Source organism: Rutidosis leptorrhynchoides, chromosome 11 (genome assembly GCF_046630445.1).
Source record: "Rutidosis leptorrhynchoides isolate AG116_Rl617_1_P2 chromosome 11, CSIRO_AGI_Rlap_v1, whole genome shotgun sequence".
Taxonomy (NCBI): Eukaryota; Viridiplantae; Streptophyta; class Magnoliopsida; order Asterales; family Asteraceae; genus Rutidosis; species Rutidosis leptorrhynchoides.
Window position 1 is genome coordinate 410,574,312 of NC_092343.1, and position 12,358 is coordinate 410,586,669.

The following is a 12,358-nucleotide window of genomic DNA, read 5'->3' on the forward strand; positions in this document are numbered from 1 at the left end:
ATATGTAATGTATGTATATAATATATTAATGAAAAGGTGAAGAAAAGGAAACAAACTACAAACACAGTAATCACATTATTAAGTCACGGATATATTTTCCTATTGAGAAATAATATCTATGAAAAAATATTAATATTTATAATATAATAATAATATAAATGAAGAAACGTGTTCCATTAGATTAACAGAATTTATGATTCGTTAATATATATGCCGACAGTTTATCTCGGGTATAAGATCGTGGTCCGTTGTTAATTAGTGGCGGATAAAAGTGTTCAGAAAAATTCCATATTTTTAAATTAACTATATTTATTTATTTTAGTCATTATGGTATAAAATTCAATCATTAATTTGTTAAATAAAAATTACATCAACTGTCCCTCTCATTTATGGGTAAAATAAAAAAAGTGTTAAAACTTAACAAATAGTTCATAAATACATTTTTAATAAGCCTAAAAATTATAGAACTCATTTTCGGATCACCGTTTATTTTAAAATAATATAAGTTCCTTTTTAATTCATTTACTATCAATTGAATAACAAATGAGCGTTTCCGTCATTTACTAAATAACTTCGTAATTTCTTATATATATATATATATATATATATATATATATATATATATATATATATATATATATATATATATATATATATATATATATATATATATATATATATATATATATATATATATATATATATATATATTCACTTTTATAATAAATTTAATATATCTTATATTAATTTACCTATTTATTTATAATAAATTGTATATTGTATATAATAGTTTATTAATATTCTTATGCATAATTATTTATATTTACTTATTTATATATATTTATCTATTTACAAATAATGGTTCGTGAATCGTTGGAAATGGTCGAAGTCAAATGATTTCGTAAAACAAATTCAAAATTTTGAGACTCAGTATTACAGACTTTGCTTATCGTGTCAAAATTAAATAAGAATTAAGTTTAAATTTGGTCGAAAATCTCCGGGTCGTCACAATGAACTTGTTAAAGAACAAGTATTATGCAAGAGATGGTGGTTTTTAATGTTGTTAATGGTAAAAATTAGCTAATGCACACAAGGTGTTTGTGTTAATGTCACAATGAAAGTAGAAGTATGATTTTGAAGCTAGTTAACAAATAGAAGTGTTGGTTAGCTAATATTTATGATGAATTTAAACTGTTAAGTAAAAGAAGTATGGAGGGATTAACTCTTATGAGTTAAAGTGTATGTATGTTTAGTTGTTTATAAATGATTTATGGAATAGCGATATTTTGATATGTGCTATTCGGGTACGAGAGATCATGGTAGCTAGTCCATCGTCGCAAGGCGAGTTTCATAGGTAATTTCATATGCTAAATTAATGTGATAATTGTATTTTGTTATTATGATGTGCTGATCATATGCTCATAAATATTATTGTTGAACTAAATAAGTAATTCTATGGTTAATGAATAAGGTGCAGATTTTATTGAAAATTTAATTGGTAAGTTTAAGTAAGATTGTGAATTTGAGAAAGAAACGCTTCTTTGACAAGTTAAGAATTAGCGTGTTATGTGTTGCATGTCTATTGTAATATTTGTTTATTTAGTTGTTTTATTGATGAATGAATATGACAATATTGTTTGAAGATTATTATGTGTAGTTCTAGTATGATACGTGTAAACTTGAGATTAATATAATAAACTATCATTCATTCATTCTTTATTTTCATCGTTATACATAAGCATAAGCTGGATAGATATATATATACATGAGAACACTACACATGTTGCAGCTACTATCTACCAAAGACAATAATAATAAATAGCATGGCTTGCACCGAATACATTAAATGCACCGACTACATTAAATGCGTATCCAACTACCTACATAATCTTACACTCCCCCTCAAGCTGGAGCATAGATATTGATCATGCCCAGCTTGCCACAAAACCGTCGGATACAATTTCCTGGTAATGCTTTGGTGAATATATCGACCAACTGTTCATTACTTTTGATATGAGGTATTCTGATAATCCCTTCTTCTAACTTTTCTCGAGTGAAATGACAGTCAACTTCTATATGTTTAGTTCTTTCATGAAAGACAGGGTTGTTTGCAATATGAATAGCTGCTTTGTTATCACCCCACATGTTCATTGGCTCGGACTGAGCAAAACCAATCTCGCCAAGAATATTACAAATCCATATAAGTTCATAAGTAGTTTGTGCCATAGCTCGATACTCGGATTCCGCACTTGAACAAGATACCACCTTCTGTTTCTTACTTCTCCATGATACAAGATTTCCTCCAACAAAGACACAATAACCTGTTGTAGACCGTTTAGTTGTGGGATCAACATTATAATCAGCATCAGAAAAACCTTCAATGGTGTGATGACCATGATTTTGGTACAAGATACCGCGACCCGGAGTACCTTTCAAGTACTTCAAAATATGAGTGACATCATCCCAATGTGAAGTTCTTGGAGATGATAAAAACTGACTAACAACACTCACGGGAAAGGCAATATCAGGACGAGTGAGAGTTAGATAATTCAATTTGCCGACGATTCTTCTATACTTTTCTGGATTAATGAATAGATCTCCGTCATCAGCCTTCAACTTCATATTCGGTATCATTGGTGCCTCACAAGATTTTGTGTTAATCATACCAGAATCATTAAGAACATCTAAACAATACTTTCTTTGATATAAGAAGATGCCTTTTTTATTTTGAGAGATTTCAATACCAAGAAAATATTTCAAAGGACCAAGATCTTTGGTTTGAAATTGAGTACTTAATAACCTTTTCAACCTGTTAATCCCTTCTTTATCACTCCCGGTAATTATAATATCATCCACATAAACGACAAGTAAAATACACCCAGATTTTGATGAGGCGAAAAATACCGAGTGATCATATGCACTCCTTTTTAGGCCGAAGTCCCTAACTACCGAATTAAACTTTCCGAACCAGGCACGAGGAGATTGTTTCAAACCATATATTGCTTTTCATAATTTGCATACTTTACCAGACTCCCCCTGAGCAACAAACCCAGGTGGTTGCTCCATATAGACATCTTCCTGCAAATTTCCATGTAAAAACGCACTTTTCACATCAAGTTGATAAAGTGTCCACTGATACGTAGCAGCTAAAGAGATGAATAATCTAATAGAAGTGAGTTTAGCAACAGGAGAAAAAGTCTCAGAATAATCCACCCCATATGTTTGAGCATAACCTTTAGCAACTAACCGAGCTTTTAATCGTGCCAGAGAACCATCGGGATTAACCTTAATTGTGAAAACCCACTTACAACCAATAGCCTTCTTTGAAACAGGTAAGTCAACTAATGCCCAAGTGTCATTATGATCAAGTGCTTTCATTTCGTCAAACATAACGGCACGCCATCCAAAATGAGCTAAAGCTTCACCAACAGTTATTGGAATGGAAACAGATTCTAAAGTGGCAACAAAAGAGCGAGAAAATACTGACAATTTATCATAAGAGGCAAAGGAAGCAATAGGATTGTAGTGACCCGAACTTTTCCATGTTTATATATATTAATTGAGATTGATATTTACATGATTAAATGTTTCCAACATGTTAAGCAATTAAACTTGTTAAGACTTGATTAAATGAAATAAGTTTCATATAGACAATTGATCACCCAAGTTGACCGTCGATTCACGAACGTTACAAATTTGTAAAAACTACATGTTGTGGTATATATAGTCATATATATATGGTTGACATGAGATTATGATGAGTAAGTATCTCACTAAGTATATTAACAATGTGTGATATACATAAGAAATGATATTACTAAGTTAAGAAACTCGAAATGATATATATAACGATTATCGTTATGATAACGTCTACTAAATACATATGTATCATATTAAAATATTGATACACTATATTTAACATGATAAAATGATATTTAAATATATCATTAAGTGTGTTAATAATGAACTACATATGTAAAAACAAGACTACTAACTCAAGAATTACGAAACGAAACTTATATGTAACGATTATCGTTGTAATGATATTTTAATGTATATATCATATTAAGAGATATTCATACATCATAATATCATGATAACATAATAATTTAACATCTGATTTGATATAATAAATATTGGGTTAACAACATTAATTGAAATCGTTAACTTAAAGGTTTCAAAACAACACTTACATGTAACGACTAACGAAGACTTAACGACTCCATTAAAATGTATATACATGTTGTATTTTGATATGTATTCTTACATTTTTGAAAGACTTCAAGACAAATATCAAATTACTTCTACTTAACAAAAATGCTTACAATTACATCCTCATTCAGTTTCATCAACAATTCTACTCGTATGCACCCGTATTCGTACTCGTACAATACACAGCTTTTAGATGTATGTACTATTGGTATATACACTCCAATGATCAGCTCTTAGCAGCCCATGTGAGTCACCTAACACATGTGGGAACCATCATTTGGCAACTAGCATAAAATATCTCATAAAATTACAAAAATATTAGTAATCATTCATGACTTATTTACATGAAAACAAAATTACATATCCTTTATATCTAATCCATATACCAATGAACAAAAACACGTACAAACACTTTCATTCTTCAATTTTCTTCATCTAATTGATCTCTCTCAAGTTCCATCTTCAAGTTCTAAGTGTTCTTCATAAATTCCATAAGTATAGTTTCATAAAAATCAAGAATACTTCCAAGTTTGCAAGTCTACTTCCAAGCTTTCTAATCCATTCCAAGTAATCATCTAAGATCAAGGAACCTTTGTTATTTACAGTAGGTTATATTTCTAATTCAAGGTAATATTCATATTCAAATTTTGATTCAATTTCTTCAACTATAACAATCTTATTTCGAGTGAAAATCTTACTTGAACTGTTTTCGTGTCATGATTCTGCTTCAAGAACTTTCAAGCCATCCAAGGATCCTTTGAAGCTAGATTCATTTTTCTCATTTCCAGTAGTTTTATCCAGAAAACTTGAGGTAGTAATGATGTTCATAACATCATTTGATTCATACATATAAATCTATCTTATTCGAAGGTTTAAACTTGTAATCACTAGAACATAGTTTAGGTAATTCTAAACTTGTTCGCAAACAAAAGTTAATCCTTCTAACTTGACTTTTAAAATCAACTAAACACATGTTCTATATCTATATGATATGCTAACTTAATGATTTAAAACCTGGAAACACGATGAACACCATAAAATCGGATATACGCCGTCGTAGTGAAACCGGGGGCTGTTTTGGTTTGGATAATTAAAAACTATGATAAACTTTGATTTAAAAGTTGTTCTTCTGGGAAAATGATTTTTCATATGAACATGAAACTATATCCAAAAATCTTGGTTAAACTCAAAGTGAAAGTATGTTTTTCAAAATGGTCATCAAGATGTCGTTCTTTCGACGGAAATGACTACCTCTTTAGTAATTGACATGTAACTTAAATTTCCGACTATAAACCTATACTTTTTCTGTTTCGATTCTTAAATTAGAGTTCAATATGAAACCATAGCAATTTGATTCACTCAAAACGGATTTAAAATGAAGAAGTTATGGGTAAAACAAGATTGGATATTTTTGATCTTTTTAGCTACGGGAAATGTTTAACAAATCTATACAAATCATATCCTAGCTAACTTATATTGTATTATACATGTATTCTAATATATTATGTAATCTTGGGATACCATAGACACATATGCAAATGTTTTGACATATCATATCGACACATGTATATATATTATTTGGAACAACCATAGACACTCTATATGCAGTAATGTTGGAGTTAGCTATACAGGGTTGAGGTTGATTCCAAAAATATATATACTTTGAGTTGTGATCTAGCCTGAGACGTGTATACACTGGGTCGTGGATTGATTCAAGATAATATATATTGATTTATTTCTGTACATCTAACTGTGGACAACTAGTTGTAGGTTATTAACGAGGACAGCTGACTTAATACACTCAAATCTTTAAAACATAATAAAAATGGTTGTAATTATATTTTGATCATACTTTGATATATATGTACATATTTGTATAGGTTCGTGACTCGATTCGTGGCCAAGTCTTATTTCCGAGGAAGGAAATATTTGAGAAAGTGAGTTATAGTCCCACTTTTAAAATCTAATATTTTTGGGATGAGAATACATGCAGGTTTTATACATGATTTACAAAATAGACACAAGTACGTGAAACTACATTCTATGGTTTAATTATTGAAATCGAATATGCCCCTTTTTATTAAGTCTGGTAATCTAAGAATTAGGGAACAGGCACCCTAATTGACGCGAATCCTAAAGATAGATCTATTGGGCCTAACAAACCCCATCCAAAGTACCGGACGCTTTAGTACTTCGAAATTTATATCATATCCGAAGGGTGTCCCGGAATGATGGGGATATTCTTATATATGCATCTTGTTAATGTCGGTTACCAGGTGTTCACCATATGAATGATTTTTATCTCTATGTATGGGATGCGTATTGAAATATGAAATCTTATGGTCTATTATTACGATTTGATATATATAGGTTAAACCTATAACTCACCAACATTTTTGTTGACGTTTAAAGCATGTTTATTCTCAGGTGAATACTAAGAGCTTCCGCTGTTGCATACTAAAATAAGGACAAGATTTGGAATCCATGTTTGTATGATATTGTGTAAAAACTGCATTAAAGAAACATATGTTGTCATAACCCGACCTTCACCATAAGGACGAATACAATAACATATGATTTCATCGCGAGGTATTGACCTCTATATGCGACATTTTTCAAAAACTGCATTCGTTTTTACAATACAAACCATAGCTTTTATTACAAATACAAGGTTTAAACAACTTAATAATGATTATCGTTTAGCGATAATCTTAGACTTACAAACTTTACATGTGATAATAACAATACGACCTCCAACATATTTTACATTACAAATACTCCGATATGCAGTTTTATTTTTGACACAAATATGCATACTCAAGATCTTGCTTAAATTCAACATGTTGCAGCGGAAGCTTTTAGTTATCACCTGAGAATAAACATGCTTAAAACATCAACATAAAGTTGGTGAGATATAGGTTTAATGCCGGCAGCGTTATAAATATAGGCCACAAGATTTCATATATAAACGTTTTAATAAAAATATTCTAAGTTGTTGAGCACTTGATAACCATACTTAACATTTAATCAACGTCGCATATTCCCTTTATTATGAAATCTTACTACACCGTACCAAGTGTAGTTACCAAAACGAAGTACTGTGCAACCGTTGAATACTGGTCGTCCAGTCCGGTTGGGGTTGTCAGGCCCGATAGATCTATCAACAGGATTCGCGTTTACAATACCTCATGTAAATAATAGTTACCAAGTTACAGGGAAGTATGCCAGTGGTACAACTCAACGTAGAATATATATTTTTAATCACTTGTGTCCATAACGTAAATCATAAAATGCATGTATTCTCATCCTGAAATATTTAGAGTTTAAAAGTGGGACTATATACTCACCTTTTCCTTGAAGGTATTTAACTCGACTTGGTCTCCGATAGATATACTTATAATACTTTTAATATTTTCTTAGTCCGTAGTTAGCAGTCCGTTGTTAATGGTCCACAATTAGTTGCTCAATAAAATAAATAAAGACCCCATCGTATTCGTATTGATCAGAATTAATCTCGACCCATGGTACCATGTTGTCAAATGACGTGTTGCGTACATAAAGTACCGTGTTGTCAGATGACGTGTTGCGTACAATCATGAGGTCTTATGATTAATCTTCTCGTGTTGTTTACGGGTGGTCCTGGAATATATAAAATCAAATCATAAGTAAATATATATTAAATATTATGTTAATTAGCCAAGATATGATTAATCCGATTTTGTCATAATATGATATATTACAGGTTTTGAAGTGTTTTAAAAATCAAATTAGAATGATCTATTTAGTTTGCGAACAGGTTTGAAATCATTCAAACTATGTTCTTGTTGTTAAAAATTTTATAACACAAAATAAGATAGCTATATAAATATGAATCGAATAAGATTATGAATAAGGTTACTACCTCAAGTTACTTGGATAAAGCTACTGGAAAAGATAGAAAATAATCTTGATCAAACTTTCTTATGATGATTATAGGTTGTTCATGAAGCTAGTTCTTTATGAGTATTTGCTGAGATTGTGAAGAACACTTAGAGTTCCTAAGAGTGTGTTTTTTTTTTGTTTGAGAAAGATGGTTGTAAGAATGAAATGAAAAACCAAGGTGATGGTGATACTTATAGGACAGTCTGGTTGTTGAGGGAACAAGGACAAATTATTGTGTTGAATTTTTGAGTAATAATGTATGCTAGCTTACAAATAAGATTCCCTCTTATCTAGGGCAGATCTAAAGCTGATAAGGATATTGATTTGATGTGTATTTACCAATAGTAAATACGTATGGATGATGAGTATGATACGGTAAAAGAAGCTCAAAATTGGGCTTTTATTTTGGGTCCAACAGGGCCAAAAATAAAATTTTAAGACATTTTTAATAAAGCAATGTTAGCCCAAAAAAAAAATTTCCAAGCTGACCTGGCAGCTCGACCCTAGCCAGGGGCTCTGCCCCTTGGACGCCGCCAGGGGTTGCCACCCCTTGGACCCCGCTTATCGGGGGCGCTACCCCCGAACCCCCGTCATAATCAAGATAAGTTCAAACAAGTGTGCACTCCACACTTCCCCAAACTTGTTCGATATTTATCAAGATTATTTTGGTTACAAATTAATCCTATTACACTTAAATCATATTGGTGAAATAAATCACAACACATTATAGATTGTAAGTATATACGTCAAAGAACGTTACATATAGTTATCGTTTTGAAAACTTAAGTTAGTGGTCTCAAAGTATACTTATAACTCATTGTTGTTAGTTCACAATGAAATGTTAAACCATCCTTAAATCATGTTAAATATGTATAGATATGTACATATACATAATCGTATAATTATCGTGTGTTATATAGTTCGTGATATCATCGGTCAAATTGGACGGTCAAACGTTGTGTAAAACTCTTTTCAAAAATATAAGTCTCAACAGTTTGGATTGCTTATCATGTTGGTAAGGTTTAATTTATGTAAATATTAATCTCATAAGTATAGAACGATCGGAAAATTCTGGGTCGTTACAGTACCTACCCGTTAAATAAATTTCGTCCCGAAATTTTAAAATTGTACCTATTTTGCGTTCTCGGGAAACAAATGTGGGTACTTTTGTTTCATCTGATCCTCTCGTTCCCAAGTAAACTCGGGACCCCTTCGAGCATTCCAATGAACCTTAACGATTGGTATGTTGCTCTGCTTGAGTTGTTTAACTTCACGGTCCATGAGTTCGACTGGTTCTTCTATGAATTGTAGTTTCTCGTCGACTTGGATTTCTTCAAGAGGAATGGTGAGGTCTTCCTTTGCAAGACACTTCTTAAGGTTTGAAACGTGAAATGTATTATGTATTCTGGCGAGTTGTTGTGGTAATTAGAGTCGATAAGCTACCGGTCCAATGCGTTCGATGATCTTGAACGGGCCTACATACCTTGGGTTCAGTTTACCTCTTTTTCCAAAACGTATTACACCTTTCCAAGGTGACACCTTTAACATAACCATGTCACCGATCTGAAACTCTAATGGTTTCCTTCGGACATCGGCGTAGCTCTTTTGGCGACTACGGGCTGTTTTCAATCTCTCCTTGATTTGTACTATCTTCTCAGTCGTTTCGTGTATGATCTCGGGACCAGTTAATTGTCGATCTCCTACTTCATTCCAACAGATAGGGGATCTACACTTCCTTCCATACAGTGCTTCGAATGGTGCAGCTTTAATGCTCGCATGATAACTGTTATTATACGAGAATTCTGCTAATGGTAGATATTTATCCCATCCGTTTCCAAAATCGATCACACATGCCCTGAGCATGTCTTCAAGAGTCTGAATTGTTCTTTCACTCTGCCCGTCAGTTTGTGGATGATATGCAGTGCTCATATCCAAACGAGTTCCCAGGGCCTCCTGTAGTGATTGCCAAAACTTTGATGTAAATCTACTATCACGATCGGATATAATGGAAATAGGTATTCCATGCCTTGAAACAATTTCCTTTATGTATAATCGTAATAGTTTCTCCATTCTATCCGTTTCCTTTATAGGCAAGAAATGTGCAGATTTGGTTAGACGATCAACTATTACCCAAATGGTGTCATAACCCCAGGCAGTCTTAGGTAACTTTGTGATGAAATCCATGGTAATACCGTCCCATTTCCATTCTGGGATTTCCAGTTGTTGAAGTAATCCTGATGGCTTCTGGTGTTCTGCTTTGACTTTGGAACAAGTTAAACATTCCCCAACATATGTTGCAATGTCTGTCTTCAAATTAGGCCACCAATAATGCGTCTTAAGATCTTGATACATCTTTCCAACTCCAGGATGTATCGAGTATCTTGTCTTATGTGCCTCATTCAATATCAACTTCCTTAATCCACCCAACTTTGGTACCCAAATACGGTTTGCAAAATATCGAATTCCATCTTCCCGTATAACGAGTTGTTTCCCATACTTCTTCATTATTTCATTTCCTATGTTTTCTTAAGTAAGAGCTTCTCGTTGAGCCTCTTTGATTTGTGAGTTGAGATTCATGCGAATTTTTATGTTCATTGCTCGTACTCGAATTGGTTCCCGTTCCTTTCTACTTAGAGCGTCGGCCACTACATTCGCTTTCCCAGGATGATATCGAATCTCACAATCATAGTCGTTTATCAGCTCGACCCACCTACGTTGCCTCATGTTCAGCTGTTTCTGATCGAAGATATGTTGAAGGCTTTTATGATCGGTAAACACAGTGCATTTAACCCCATATAAGTAGTGTCTCCATATCTTCAATGCAAACACTACTGCTCCCAGTTCTAAATCATGCGTCGTATAATTCCGCTCATGAATCTTCAATTGTCGGGATGCGTATGCTATAACTTTCTTCCGTTGCATAAGGACGCAACCAAAACCTTGTCGCGAAACGTCACAATATATCTCAAAATCATCGTTCCCTTCAGGTAATGATAAAATAGGTGTTGTAGTCAACTTCTTCTTCAGTAATTGAAATGTACTCTCCTGCTCAGAAGTCCATTCGTACTTCTTCCCTTTTTGTGTTAACGCTGTTAATGGTTTAGCTATTCGGGAAAAATCTTAAATAAACCTTCTATAATAACCAGCTAAACCCAAAAATTGGCGTATCTGCATTGGTGTCTTAGGAGTCTCCCATTTTTCAATGGCCTCAATTTTAGCTGGGTCAACCTGAATTCCTTTGCTACTAACAACATGGCCAAGAAATTGCACTTCTTTCAACCAAAACGCACACTTAGAAAATTTGGCATATAATTATTCTTTTCTTAACAATTCTAATACCAATCTTAAATGCTGCTCATGCTCTTGCTCACTCTTGGAATAGATAAGAATATCGTCAATGAAAACGATAACAAACTTATCTAAATACGGACTACAAACTCGATTCATGAGGTCCATGAATACAGCTGGCGCATTCGTTAATCCAAACGGCATGACCAAAAATTCATAATGAACGTAGCGTGTCCGAAAAGCAGTTTTCGGAATATCTTCTTCTTTGACGCGTAGTTGATGATAGCCCGACCTTAGGTCAATTTTTGAGTAAACACATGATCCTTGCAATTGATCAAATAAGTCATCAATTCTCGGTAGTGGATACCGATTCTTGATAGTTAACTTATTTAATTCACGATAATCTATACACATTCGGAAAGATCTGTCTTTCTTCTTGACAAATAAAATCGGAGCTCCCCACGGTGAAGTGCTCGGTCGAATGAAACCACGGTCCAGTAATTCTTGTAACTGGCTTTGTAACTCTTTCATCTCAGATGGTGCAAGTCTATATGGAGCACGAGCCACTGGTGCAGCTCCCGGTACTAGATCTATTTGAAATTCTACAGATCTAAATGGAGGTAATCCTGGTAACTCTTCCGGAAATACTTCAGGAAAATCTCTTGCCACAGGCACGTCGTTGATGCTCTTCACTTTTTCCTTCGTTTCGACTTTATTAACATATGCTAAGATAGCATAGCACCCTTTCTTCAAGCACTTTTGAGCTTTCAAATAACTAATGAGTTTTAGCTTTGAGTTACCCTTCTCTCCATAGATCATTACTGGCGTTTTATCCTTACGAGGAATGCGAATTGCCTTCTTGGCGCACACAACTTCAGCTCCTATTTTGGACATCCAGTCCATGCCAACTATTACATCAAAACTTCCTAATTCTACG

The 12,358-nt window shown here is 33.2% G+C and overlaps 1 protein-coding gene across 1 annotated transcript; it reads right to left on the reverse strand.

Annotated features, from left to right (window-relative positions):
• Window positions 1-1,902: 1,902 nt before the first annotated feature.
• LOC139876227 (secreted RxLR effector protein 161-like) lies at window positions 1,903-2,634 on the reverse strand. The gene has a single exon (XM_071863514.1). The coding sequence runs from the start codon at window positions 2,632-2,634 to the stop codon at window positions 1,903-1,905; it is 732 nt and encodes a 243-aa protein (XP_071719615.1).
• Between the last annotated feature and the right edge of the window lie 9,724 nt (window positions 2,635-12,358).